General features: G+C 60.2%; 1 protein-coding gene across 1 annotated transcript; it reads right to left on the bottom strand.

Annotated features, from left to right (window-relative positions):
• Positions 1-3,226: 3,226 nt before the first annotated feature.
• Positions 3,227-8,526, bottom strand: VWA1 (von Willebrand factor A domain containing 1). The gene is made up of 4 exons (XM_066374793.1): positions 8,370-8,526; positions 6,629-7,186; positions 4,689-4,967; positions 3,227-4,573 (listed from the first exon to the last, which is right to left on the bottom strand). The coding sequence occupies exons 1-4, from the start codon at positions 8,434-8,436 to the stop codon at positions 4,233-4,235; spliced, it is 1,245 nt and encodes a 414-aa protein (XP_066230890.1). The 5' UTR covers positions 8,437-8,526; the 3' UTR covers positions 3,227-4,232.
• Positions 8,527-11,653: the final 3,127 nt, after the last annotated feature.

Raw genomic sequence — 11,653 nt, 5'->3', positions numbered from 1 at the left:
GCACCGGAGAGGGACTGAGGACCAACCCAAAGCTCGCTGCCCCTCCAGGCTTGTCCTCCTGCAAGATGTTTGCATTTAGGTAAACAGTTGCCTACTTGGGTGCCTCAGCCCACTGCTCTGTCCCCTACGGAGGCTCCTCCCACTCACCAGCTGGACCCAAAGAGAAGAGCTATCCAGCAGAAGGTTGGCATGGCTAGGCCATCCCCAGAGGCACTTGGCGTGGGGCGATCTGAATGCAGGCACTGGGTTGCTCACTTGCCCTGATGACAAGATACGTGCTTTGAGCACTTGCTGGCCCTTTACAGGGCTGAGCCAGACCTCTGCCTTCTTAGGAGAATATCAGGTCAGTTACACAGTCTGGAAAGACCTCAGAAGCAACAGTCCTTCAAACCCTATGGCCACTCAGGGAGCTTTGGTGTCCTCTGGGAGGGGCTGTAAGTGGGCGCCTGGGAAAGGGGCCCCTGGAGGAGACTCCAGCCCGTCCTGGGGCACTTTCATGCCCAGTAAAGGCTGGCCCCGGAGCAGAGGAGGCAGCAGGAGCAGGAACTAGCCGGGCCCAGCCGCGTGGTGAGTTGAGAAGTTCATGGCTTACACCCTCTCCCTGGCAGCACTGTGCACCCAGGTGGGCCTTGGCCTCTGCCCCTGCGGAAGGTGTAGGCAGGGGCTCTCTTCTATTTCTTCCAGCAAAGCTCTCACATTGTTGGCTAAGATGCTATCATTTGTCATGGGTGCCTTCACCTGTATTTCTGAAATGTGGGCAATTAGTGGCAGGTGTTGTATTTTAATTTAATTTTTAATTTGAAGTTAATTTGTAAAGATTTTATTTATTGATTTTAGAGGAGAATAAGAGAGAAGCGGAGGAGGAACAGGAAGCATCAACTCATAGTAGTTGCTTCTTGTATGTGCCTTGACCAGGCAAGCTTGGTGTTTGGAACTGGAGACCTCAGCATTCCAGGTCGATGTGTTATCCACAGCGCCACCACAGCTCAGGTGGTGGCAGGTGTTTTAAGGAGAACATAGTAAATAGGTATCATTCCCATCAAATCCCGCCTCTGCCCAGGAGACCTCAACTCTTCTGGAGAATGGCAACAGAGTTAGGAGCCCCCCTGCCTGGGGCTGGGTCCCAGGGGCAAGGTCTCCCTGTGCCCCCGCCTCAGCATACTCGCTTCTAGGAGGAGATCTGACTTCCACTGGCCTTTTGTTTTAAAGGTTGGAATAAAACTTTGCATCCCAGACACACAGTTGTGCCCTTGAGTTCTCATTTTCCTTAACGGTCCCCTTTCTCCAGCTGGAGGCTGAGGACTAGCAGCCAGCCTGTCCCTCAAGTGGGACTGTTGCCATGGAAACAGCTTCTGCCTGAGGGAATTGTGAACTGGCTGCACCCCACCCTGGTGGACATTTCACTAACTGAGACCTGGGGCTCCAGACCCCAGCCGCCATCTGTCCTCCTCACTGACAGCTTTGGTCCAAGAGCACATAAAGCTGAAAAGCCATCCCCCGGCCACGCAGTTGGCAGCGGCAAAGGCCCCGTGAGGATGAGTGAACACGCGGCTCTCTCATCAAATGGAGGACGTCAGCAGAACCAGCACAGCTGTGAAAACAGCTCTCACATGTGTGTCCCCATGCACTGGAAGAGCATCCCCTTGGGGTCACCTCCCAGTGTCCAGGACCCTCCCTGCCATGCGGACACCAGCCTGCTGCATGGATCTCAACCTCCTCAACCAGAAGCAACCCCAGCACAGTTCTTTCTGGTTTCCAGGGAGGGATGGGGGAGTCCATAGTTAGTTGCCTTATGTGTGAAGGGTGTCAGTCCTGGTAGGCGTCGGTCAGGGCCCTGGATTCAGAAGGGACTGAGGGGTCAGCGCCTGTGTGTCAGGGGAGGGGAGGAGGCGTGGACAAAATTGTTTTCCTCCAGAATGTTCCCAGCTGTGGCCCAGACTCAAAGACCTTTAAGAACCGCCTGGGACGATGCAAAAGGCAGTGCTTCCAAGATAAGGGCCGCCAGGAGAGGCATTCTTTGGGAGGGAGATGTGAATGGGGCCCCTCTCCCTGGGCCTTGGCATCCATCAGACATGAGGATGGATGCCAAGGCCTCTTGGAACCTCTTCCAGAGGGTGTGGGCGTTTGTTCAGCCACTCTGTCCTCTCTTGGGGTTGCAGGCATGTTTTGGGGGAAGGAGCTCATCACTCAGCTCGTCTTGAGTGGGTGACTGAGCCATTTGGAAAGGACTAGCCAGCAGGCAGGGGCTCAGTGTGGAAGGGGGACCTCTCCAAGTGGCCAGTGGTCTTGGACCTATAAGCACCAGGAGACATGAGCTTGCATGAGGGAAATTCTGACCCTCATCCACAAATCAGGCCCAAGGCCCAGACCCAGGCCCAGGAAGCATTCCTCTTGTTGCCTAGGGTCCTGGAACTCTGCTGTTCACATCCACCAGCCACAGGACAAGGCAGCTTCTGAAGTCACAGGAGTCATGATCCTCGGCTATCTGCTGACCACCAGTCAGGGTGTAAGCAGAAACCCACAGAGCATACATAGGCAACAGTCCCACTCTGGCTCCTGAGTCTTACTCAAGAGCATTGAGGGAAATGGAGGAAAAACCCAACACCCACCTGACAGAGCCCCCCACCCCACCAATTCTGGCCTGGCCGGGCACTGTCATCTGTCCCCATGGCCCAGGACCCACCACCTTAGCCCCACTTCCCAATCTCCTCCCTCTGCTCACACTGTCAGGGTGGCAGAGGGTTTTGTCTCTCATGCCACCATCACACAAGCAACCCCTGTGCTGCCACACAGCAGGCCCCCCACCAACACGTAGCACACTGAACTAGTCTGTGGTGCAGGTCTCAGCACCTGGGCAGGGGCCATGTGATGCTCAAAGGCGCGCGCGCACACACACACACACACACACACACACACACCACCACCACCACCACCAGCCCAAGAAAACTTGTCAGGGCCAGGAGACCATCTCTCAACCCTGCAGTTGCTCAGTTGGCACAGAAAGTCAGAAACTTGCACTGCAGTTGAGGGCATCATCCTGCCAGCTGAGGATGGAATCCAGGCCTACAGAAATGGCCAGGGCTCTCTGAATAGGAGGTGTACAGAGGGGTCACAGAAGGCGCCCCCCCCTTCCCCAGCCCCATCCTGTGCTCCACAGGTCCACTCCCTGAGGCCTTTTATGGGGCTGTTTGACAAGGAGTAAAGTATTCTAAGGAGACTGCAGGACTCAGTTTACATTTGTTTTACTGTATTTTAAAGTATGGATGTTAGTAGGGAAGAGGCAGAGGATGTGCCTGGTGGGGCTGAGGGGTCAGCAGTACCGACTGCCCTTGGGACTGGACTGGTCTGGTGGCCCCAGATAGTAAGTAGTGACAGAAGAGTGGGTATCAGAAGATGCAGAGGATCACTGGGGTGAATCTACCCAGGGGAACCTTGTTTGTCCCCATCACAGCACGGAAGGCCCCCATCCAGAAGCAAGAGGAGGCTTCCTGCCAGTGCTGTCCCCAGGATCCTGAATGCCAGGCTCTGGTCCTCCCAGAAGGAGCCTGTAGCTGGAAGACAGGGCCACTGTCCCTGGCAGGCACAGCCCCCACACCGCCAGCTGAGCGTCCTGCTTAAGACTACCTTTCCTCCCACCAGCTACTGACCACAGCGTCCACCTTCCAACACTCCTCCCAACCCTTTCTGCAGATCCTGTCTTCTCCAAGGAAGCCTTTGGGACCTGGCCAGAGCCAGCTCCTCCTCTGCCCCCATTCTCCTTTCTATCAATATCCTAGACCTGAGTGGCCAGTTGGACCAAGCTCCCGATGCCAGCTCTCACCCCAGAGGGACTGGCCCTTCACATAAATGGGAGGTCCGGCTCTGCTCAGCCGCCCTCCTGTCCTGGGCGGGGGTGCCTGTCCTGGGTCTGATGTTCTCAACCCTCACCCAGACTCCCTATCCATCTCCCTGCGAAATTCTACCCAAAGGACACCACCGGGTGCCCAGCTCTGGGCCAGGTAAGGGAGGGGTCACGATGGCCAGTACTGCAGCCAGAGCTGCAGCGGAGAGTCATCAGGCCGTTGAGTCAGGCTCCGGCCGCGGGGAGAGGACTTAGGGGTCACGTAGAGTCGCCGCGCGGCAAAGGCCCGGCCCGCACCCCCAACCCCCAGGACAAGACCCTGGTTTCAGCGGCGGGCGCCTCCCCCACTGGGATCGGGAGAAGGGGCCCTCGATGGCGCGGGGAGGTCGGCTCACGGCCCTCGGCCCCCGGCCCCCGGCGGCGGCGGGGGGCGCGGAGCGCGGCTGCGCTCGCTGTCCGGCGTGCAGGCCTTGGCCGACAGTGCCCTCTCGCGGCCCGAGCGGAAGGCTGCAGTCACGGTCACCAGGTATGCGGTGCCAGGCGCCAGGCCCTGCAGCGTGGTGCTGTTGTGGCCCGCGGGTACGTCCACACGCTGCGCCGCCACGCCCCGCAGGGGCCCGAACTGCACGTGGTAGCCAAGCGCCGCGTCGGGGCCCAGCACTGGATCCCAGCTCACGCGCAGGCTGCGCGGTCTGACATGCGAGATGACGATGCGCTCCGGTCCTGCCTCTTCTGGAGGGAGGGGAAACGCCTGTGAGGGCGGCCCCCACCCCCTCGCCCATCACTGAGCGCGCCCCCCACCCCCGCTCCTCCGCCCGCGACCCCGCGACCCGCATCCGCGCCTCACCTGGTAGCGTGCGCACCCGCAAGTGCTGCGGTCTCACGGGCTGTACGTTGGACTCTGGTACCAGTGCCACGTCGTAGTCCGTGTCGGGGTGTAGGTCAACCCAAGTCCAGCCGGTGGCGTTCCCCGGCAGCTGCTGGCGACGCACGGTTTTTGGCTCCGCGCTAGGTGCCAGCTCCAACACGTAATAGCCGGAGTCGGCTGTCAGCAGGGCTGGCCAGGCCAGACGGAAGCCGCTGGACGTGACCTCAGAGACACGCAGCTGCTGCGGCTGCACAGTGTCTGCAGGTGGTGGAGGAGATCAGGGAACCAATGTCACCTACTCACGCCTAGTCCGGGGGCCCTAACTGCTGACTTAGGGAAGACACCCCCCCCCCACAAGATCGACATCTAATTCAGGGGTAGGGGCCACCCATCAGGGAGACCCACAGAATAGGAACGCTGGGAGCTAGCCCAGCAGATGCTAATAATACGCAGACCAGTGACAGGCCTGGGGAAAGTTCAGGAATGCAGTCCCCCAACTTCTGGCCCCATCAGGAACTTCCCTGCTGCCTCAGTCCCAGCCCCAGATCGCTGGGAAGCTCTCTCAGCCACCTCCCACTCAGTCCAGTGGCCTGAACAAGCACAAGGTCCCCTTAAAAGTGGCAGGGCCCCAGGTAGTGTCTGAGAACAGGGGACTAACCCCCAACCCAGCCAGAGTGGCACAGAGTCTGGGGTCAGCTCTGGACCCCTTAGCTCTGGATTGTCAAGGCAAATGGGCGGATGGTGTGGACAGGAAATGGGAGGCCACTAGGGGACGCCCTGAAGGGTAGTGGACATGTGATAACCCCAAGGAGCTGCTGGACCTGGGGTCGGGCATGCTCTCCGCCTCAGGTCCCCAGGAGAGTATGACCCACAAAGTGGGATTCCCCAAAATGTGTATTACTCCTGAGCCATCTGTGCCATGTTGGCGGTATGGCTAATACATGTCTGGGCAAGGTTAAGCCCATTGTGATCCTGTTGCTTCCTTCTCTAATGCTGGGGGCCCCAACTGCCAGCCTGGCACTCACTCTCCTGCCCAGCCCCCCCACCTCACAGACCTACTCCCTATCCCAAGAGCCCCCACACTGCCTGTCTTGCAGCCTTCGTTTTTTTCCTGTCCAGCTGCTTGCTCTTTCTCCTGCTGTCCTCCAGGCCCAGCCACAGTGGTTGACCTGGAGTAATCAGGAGCCAGGTATCCCTGGAGGAGACAGATCTTCAGAAGCACCCTGTACCCCTCTACAACCCACAATCCAACCCCTTCCGGTTTGGGATGGATGATTAACCCACAGGCGGAGACTTGGGAAGAACCCTGGGGTTTAGTGGCATCTTTCAGTGGCTATAACAGGCCAAGCCAGTGACCAGACCCTTCATTTCCAGCCCCGCCCCCTGTGGGTTTGGCTGGATCAGGGGTCCAGAAGAAAGTCTGCAGAGAGCTACTAGCAAATCTGCTTAAAGCCTTCTAGCTGTCCTCACCCAGGGGGGGCAATGGAGGGAAGGAGAGCCCTAGGGAGCTCCAAGCGCCAGGCATGTTGGACCCTGGCACATATACAGGAGCACCTGCTGCCCTCCTGCAGAGTCCTCAAGCTTGGAACCTCCTTCTTCTTCCTCTTCACTTAGCTACATTCCACCAGGACAGCCCTCGGTCCCTGGGTCCACAACAGGTGCCCCACATCGTGGGGCCTTCAGCAATGGGCTGGGCCCCTCAGAAAGAACCCCACCTGGAGTTGTTTCCATAGGCCTGCCCTGTCCCTTCACAGCCCAGGTAGTGGGGCATCTCCCTGATGAACCCCTGGGAATCACCCCTATGTTGCAGCCCTGGTCCCTGCTCCAGATACACAAGTTCCTCCTAAAAGTCTCACCCCAGCTCTCTTCCTGGATTCTAGCTGGGGTCCCCACCCCAGGCCCTTTCTCTTCCCACCTACCGAGAATGGAGCCCCTCAGCTCCTGGGCGATGATGTGCAGGTCATCCACATCCACAAAGTGCAGGTGCTTCTCAGCAGGGGCTGAGGCGGCTGCCGACAGCTCCAGGAGGTTGCCTCGGCCAGTACTGATGATGAAGACGGTGACACCCAGATCCTTCAGCTCCTGCATGGGGGGTCCCACGGGGTCGCTGGAGCCACCATCTGTCACCCACACCAACACCTTGGGGACTCCTGGCCGGGCCCCTGCCGCTTCAGCAAACAGCTGCTCCTTGGCATATGCCAGCGCCAGGCCAGTGTTGGTGTTGCCCATGAGCTGGGTTGCAGCACGTATGGCATCCTGGACATCCGCCCCTGAACTGTGTTGGTTGAAGGGGAACTCAGTGTGTGGCTGGCTGCTGACATGCACCAGGCTGGCACGGAGGGCCCCAGGGCCCAGGGGCAGTGGGGCTGCCAGCTGTCCCAGAAACTCCCGAACTCGGGAAAACTCATAATGAGACACACTGGCTGAGCTGTCCAACAGAAAAAGCAGGTCGCCTTGGGGGGCTGGTGCTGGGGGTCCTGGGGGAGAAAGGGAGGGTTCAGCCCCAGGTTGCGGCTCCCAGACAGCCCCACACCCATGGTAGAACCCCCAGGGTTTGGGCTTTCCCTAAGCTGGCACTTGCCTTCACCCAAGTAGGGCCTGAAAGCCTGCTAAGTCTCACCCCAAAGGTCCTGGAGGTGACATCCAGGGAGCAGAGGGTCCTGAGCCAACAGAGGTCTACATTCTCAGTGGGTCCCATCTCTGAACCCTGGCCATGAATCTGGGGCATTCTCTGGGCTCATATCTCATCTGTAAAGGAAAGCTGACTCCTCCAAGCCCCTACACACTCCATTTCCTCAGCAGATGGCAAGCAGGCTGGAGTCAAGGGTCCTGGCCCAGTGCTCAGGAGTGGCAGGTGGACCCGCTTGGGCAGTGAGGGGCTGCTCCCTCAGGTTTGTCCTCCAAAGAAGCACCCCCAGGCTGGAGTTCAGCCATACGGCTCAGCCTTCAAGTAAGGCACCAGGTGGGACACGGGGCACTGGGGCACAAAGCAGCCGGGAACACTGGAGGCGGAGATGGAGAGATGGGGGAGACAGAACACTGATCACAGCCCCTCCCACAACCCAGATGGCCAGACTGGAGCTCTAACCCCACTTACAGATGATGTCACCCCTCCCCTGGCCCCCATCTTCGGCTCCATCTGAACCCAGAAAGCAAATTACCTGATGCAGAAGCCTTAGGGTTCCACCAGCACCTCCCGGGCCTCCCTCTTCCTCCCCGCACCCCGAGAGAGGAGATGGGCCCCTCCACCACTGGGCCATGGGCAGACAGGAGCTGGCGTGTCTCCATTCTGGTCTGGGCCTTGGGGGCCTCAGTTTTCCTTAATTCGGTGGGGCGACTCCAACCTTCTTGTCATCCCTCTTCTAAGGGTCATTCCAAGGAAAGGGAAACTGAGGCAGGGACAGTCTCCTTGACAGACACCTCCCCCTCCTGTCCAGGCCCCACCATCCGGCGTTGTTGCCGACGGGGCAGACGGCGGCCTCCACGTCCTGGCACTCGGTCGAGCCGCCTGGGGCATCTGGGTCCGCCCGCCACAGGTGGGTGGGGTGCCCTGCCGGCCACCCCCGCCCCGCGGCCGCGAGAGGAGAGCGATGGCCCTGAGCGAGCAGCGGGGTGTGAAGGGGGGCACCGGAGCCCGGCCCCGCCGTCCGCCGCACTTACCGCGCTCCGCGCCGCTCCGCGCCAGCGCCAGGCTCAGGGCCAGGACGAGCGCCGTCCAGGGTAGCATCGCGCGCGACGGAACCGGGCGCGCTTGGACTCGGCTCGCCCCTCGCTGGCTAGCTCCTGGGCGGCAATGCGCGCCGCCGCAAGGGCTGGACCCGGGCCCCGCCCCCCAGAAGCCCCGCCCCGGTGCGCGCACTCAGCCGCGTGCTGAGACGCACAGACTGGGGCGGGGTGGGGTGGGGGAGGCGCGTGCCCAAAGGTACCGGGCGCGCGCGCACAGACTGACGTCTTCATTTTGGGCTATCAGAACTTGGAGTCCGCTCTGCCCGGACTCCAAGCCAGGAAGACATAGGGGTCCACCAAGCTGGGTCATCCCCAGGCCCACTGCCCATGTCTTAGCAGTACTGGGAGTCCCTGAAGCCAGGCCCAAGAGGAGCCAGAGGGTGTGAGAGTTTGGGGTGTGACACCAACAACAGCGTGCCCATAACAAGGTTCAGCTCTGGCCTCCACCGGGTCACAGGGCTGGGGGAGCGGGAGTTGTCTGGGGGCTGGGACATGTGTTCCCAAGGACTGACCAACAGGAATCAGAAGGGCCTAACTTAGAGAAGATGCAGGGCATTGGGCATAGCACAGAAGCCTGAGACACTTGAAGCCTCTAACTTGAAGGCTGACTTTTTGGGGGATGCAAAATCTCCAACCCACCAAGCTCCTTGGTGGAAAAGGCATGGGATCTGGGAATGGCTGGTTCAAGCCCCATCCAGTGTGACCATACTAGACTTATTGCTGTCCCTCTACACCTTGCCCCTTGAGGGGCCCAGATCCTGGGCTGAGGTCAAACTCCTCACCTGAGGACAGACCCCCAGCAAGCCATTGGAGGGACACGCTGGTGAGCCTTGCACGCTTTGCTAGGCCAGACCAGAGGTGGCCAGCTGCAGGGGGCATCCTGAGAGGCACTTAGCCCCCCAGGGCAGATTTCCTGCCTTTAGGTGGGGTGGGGCAGTGTCCCCAGGAGATCCTGAACCCTTCACTGTTAAGACTCCTCCCTGTGGGATAACCACTGCCCTATCTCCCAGCCACTCCCTTCTGCTGATGGGGGCACAGGTCCCCGTGGGCAATTCTGCCAGGATGTTCCCTCCCTTCCCACCCTCCCAGGGGATGCTCTGCGAGGAAGATGAGACTCAATGGTTTTCCTTCCTCCCTTTCTGGCAGGTGAGAAGCCGGCAGACACGCTGAGCTCCACTTTGCCTAAAAAAGGAAGCAGCTCCGTGGAGCCTGAGGAGCTGGGGCAGGAACAAAACGAGAACTGTGTCCCCGCCGCCCCCACCCCCCACCCCTCCCCGGGAATCTTGGCAGTGACCATGCTGGCTTAGCTCCACAGACCTCAGCCCTCAGCGGGGACCAGAAGCTGCCTGGTGCTTCCGCCTGGGCCCTGTGGGGGGAACATTCGGCTTGAGCCCCCAAAGCCCAGGGTGTGCTACCCAGAGGGGCCCCACTTGGCCTCTGGCTCCCCGGCACACAAGTCTAACAAGGGCTGCTGGGGAGACGGAGTTCATGAGCAGAGGCCAAGGTCAGGCAGGAGCAACAGCTGGAGGAAGCCTAGGGGGCCCTGGGGCTGGCACACCCTTGTAGACACATATAAACACTTCTTGGTTCCTCCTCTATCTCCCTGGGTACCCACCTGCCGAGACAGCGAGCTGGGCCATGGTTGGGTCCTCCCTGTGGCAAGGCAGTGGCTTTCCCACTTGTGCTCCACTCCTACCCAGCGGACGGGCCCACAGTCACAGCAAGGCTTGTGCTGCAGGGCTGATGGGGAAGTTTCCGTCCCTTTTGGAAAAACTGAGCGGGTCTCCTTGGCTGGGACTCAAGCCCTCGAGGAAGCAGCCGCCCTCCTGCCTCCAGCCTCTGCATCAGAGAGAGACGGGATGGGAGGCCTAAGTTGTCAGCCAGGGCCTCTGCTCAGCCTTCCCCTGAGCTCGGCCACCTGCCCTGGCCGAGAACTCATCCTCAGCTCTTCCCAGAGTCACTTCTGCTGCTCACGCTGAGCTCCGGCCCAACCCCAGGAGACTCCCCCTGCCTGGTCGTAGGCTTTGCTCCCAGAGATTCCAAGTCTCATTTCTATGTCCTGCAGCCCCTCCCCCCCCCCAACACACACACTGCTCTGGAGAGACATGGGCAGACAGAGTCCCTATGGAGCTAGGGGTCAGCCAGGGGTGTAATGGTCAGGGCCAGGGCTGAGCTCGTGGCAGACGCCAGAGGAAGCACAAATATAATGGTCCGGAAAGCTCTTCTCTGAAAAAGGCAGACTGGGAGCAAGTGGGGTGGGGTTAGACAGAGAAGAACAGGGGCACTGGAACACAGCAGGCCCTGGCCCACAGGCCTTTCCCTTCCCTGGCCTACTTAGTCCTGGTGTCCTGGCCTTGGCCCATTTGGGAGCCCCCATGCATCACTTCCCAGAGCAGGCCAACCCCGCCTGTCTGTTCACAGGCAGGTGGAGAGGGTTCCGGGAAACCGGGAAGCTGCTCTGCAGGCACCGCCCCTGCCCCCACCGGATCCTAGAATGCTCCCTCCTCCGCACAATCCAGGCCTCAGCGAAGAAGGGCCTTTTGTCCCCAGCTCACTGTGGTCATGTTGATCCCAAGAAAAAGGGCAGCTCCCCAGGGCCTCTGACCTCACCCCTGACCCCTGCCTAGGACTCTCTGCTGGGTCTGAGGGGCAGATGGGCCTGGGCTCTGGTCCCCCCTATGCGGGGGTGTGCCCTTCAGCTGTTTTTTATGGTTTCATATCTACCCACCCACGCATGGGACGTGGGGTGGGGAAGAAACAGGAAAGGGGGATGGATGGCTGCCCTAGGCCTGGGGCTGGGGTGTGAGACAAGCTAAGGCCCCCTGACTCCACCCCACAATAGTAAGTGGGACACAGAGAGTAGCAGCCAAGAGCAGCAAGCAGGGCACAGAGGCCCTTTCCGCAGCCCACCCAGCTGCCCCACTCGAATATTCTTCTAGACTCAACCTGCCTGTTTGTGGTCAGGGGTGTGCCAGAGCCTGAGGACCTGTCTGGGGGTCTGCAGGTCCCAGCCTCTCCCTCCCCAGGAGCCCAGGTCTGCACCCTGTGGTGCCAGAGCCGAGCTCTACCCATTCCCCCTGCCAGGGTGGTGGGGTGGGTAGCCTGGGTGTGGGGTGGGTGCCACCCCATCTGCATTCAGCCATCCTCTGTGCTGAGCCTGGCCATAGGCAGATTCTACAGTGGGCACATGCAGGTTCTGGACATAGCCCTCATCCTCT

This window comes from Saccopteryx leptura, chromosome 3 (assembly GCF_036850995.1).
Source record: "Saccopteryx leptura isolate mSacLep1 chromosome 3, mSacLep1_pri_phased_curated, whole genome shotgun sequence".
Lineage (NCBI taxonomy): Eukaryota > Metazoa > Chordata > Mammalia > Chiroptera > Emballonuridae > Saccopteryx > Saccopteryx leptura.
This window is presented reverse-complemented; position numbering and strand designations above follow the sequence as displayed.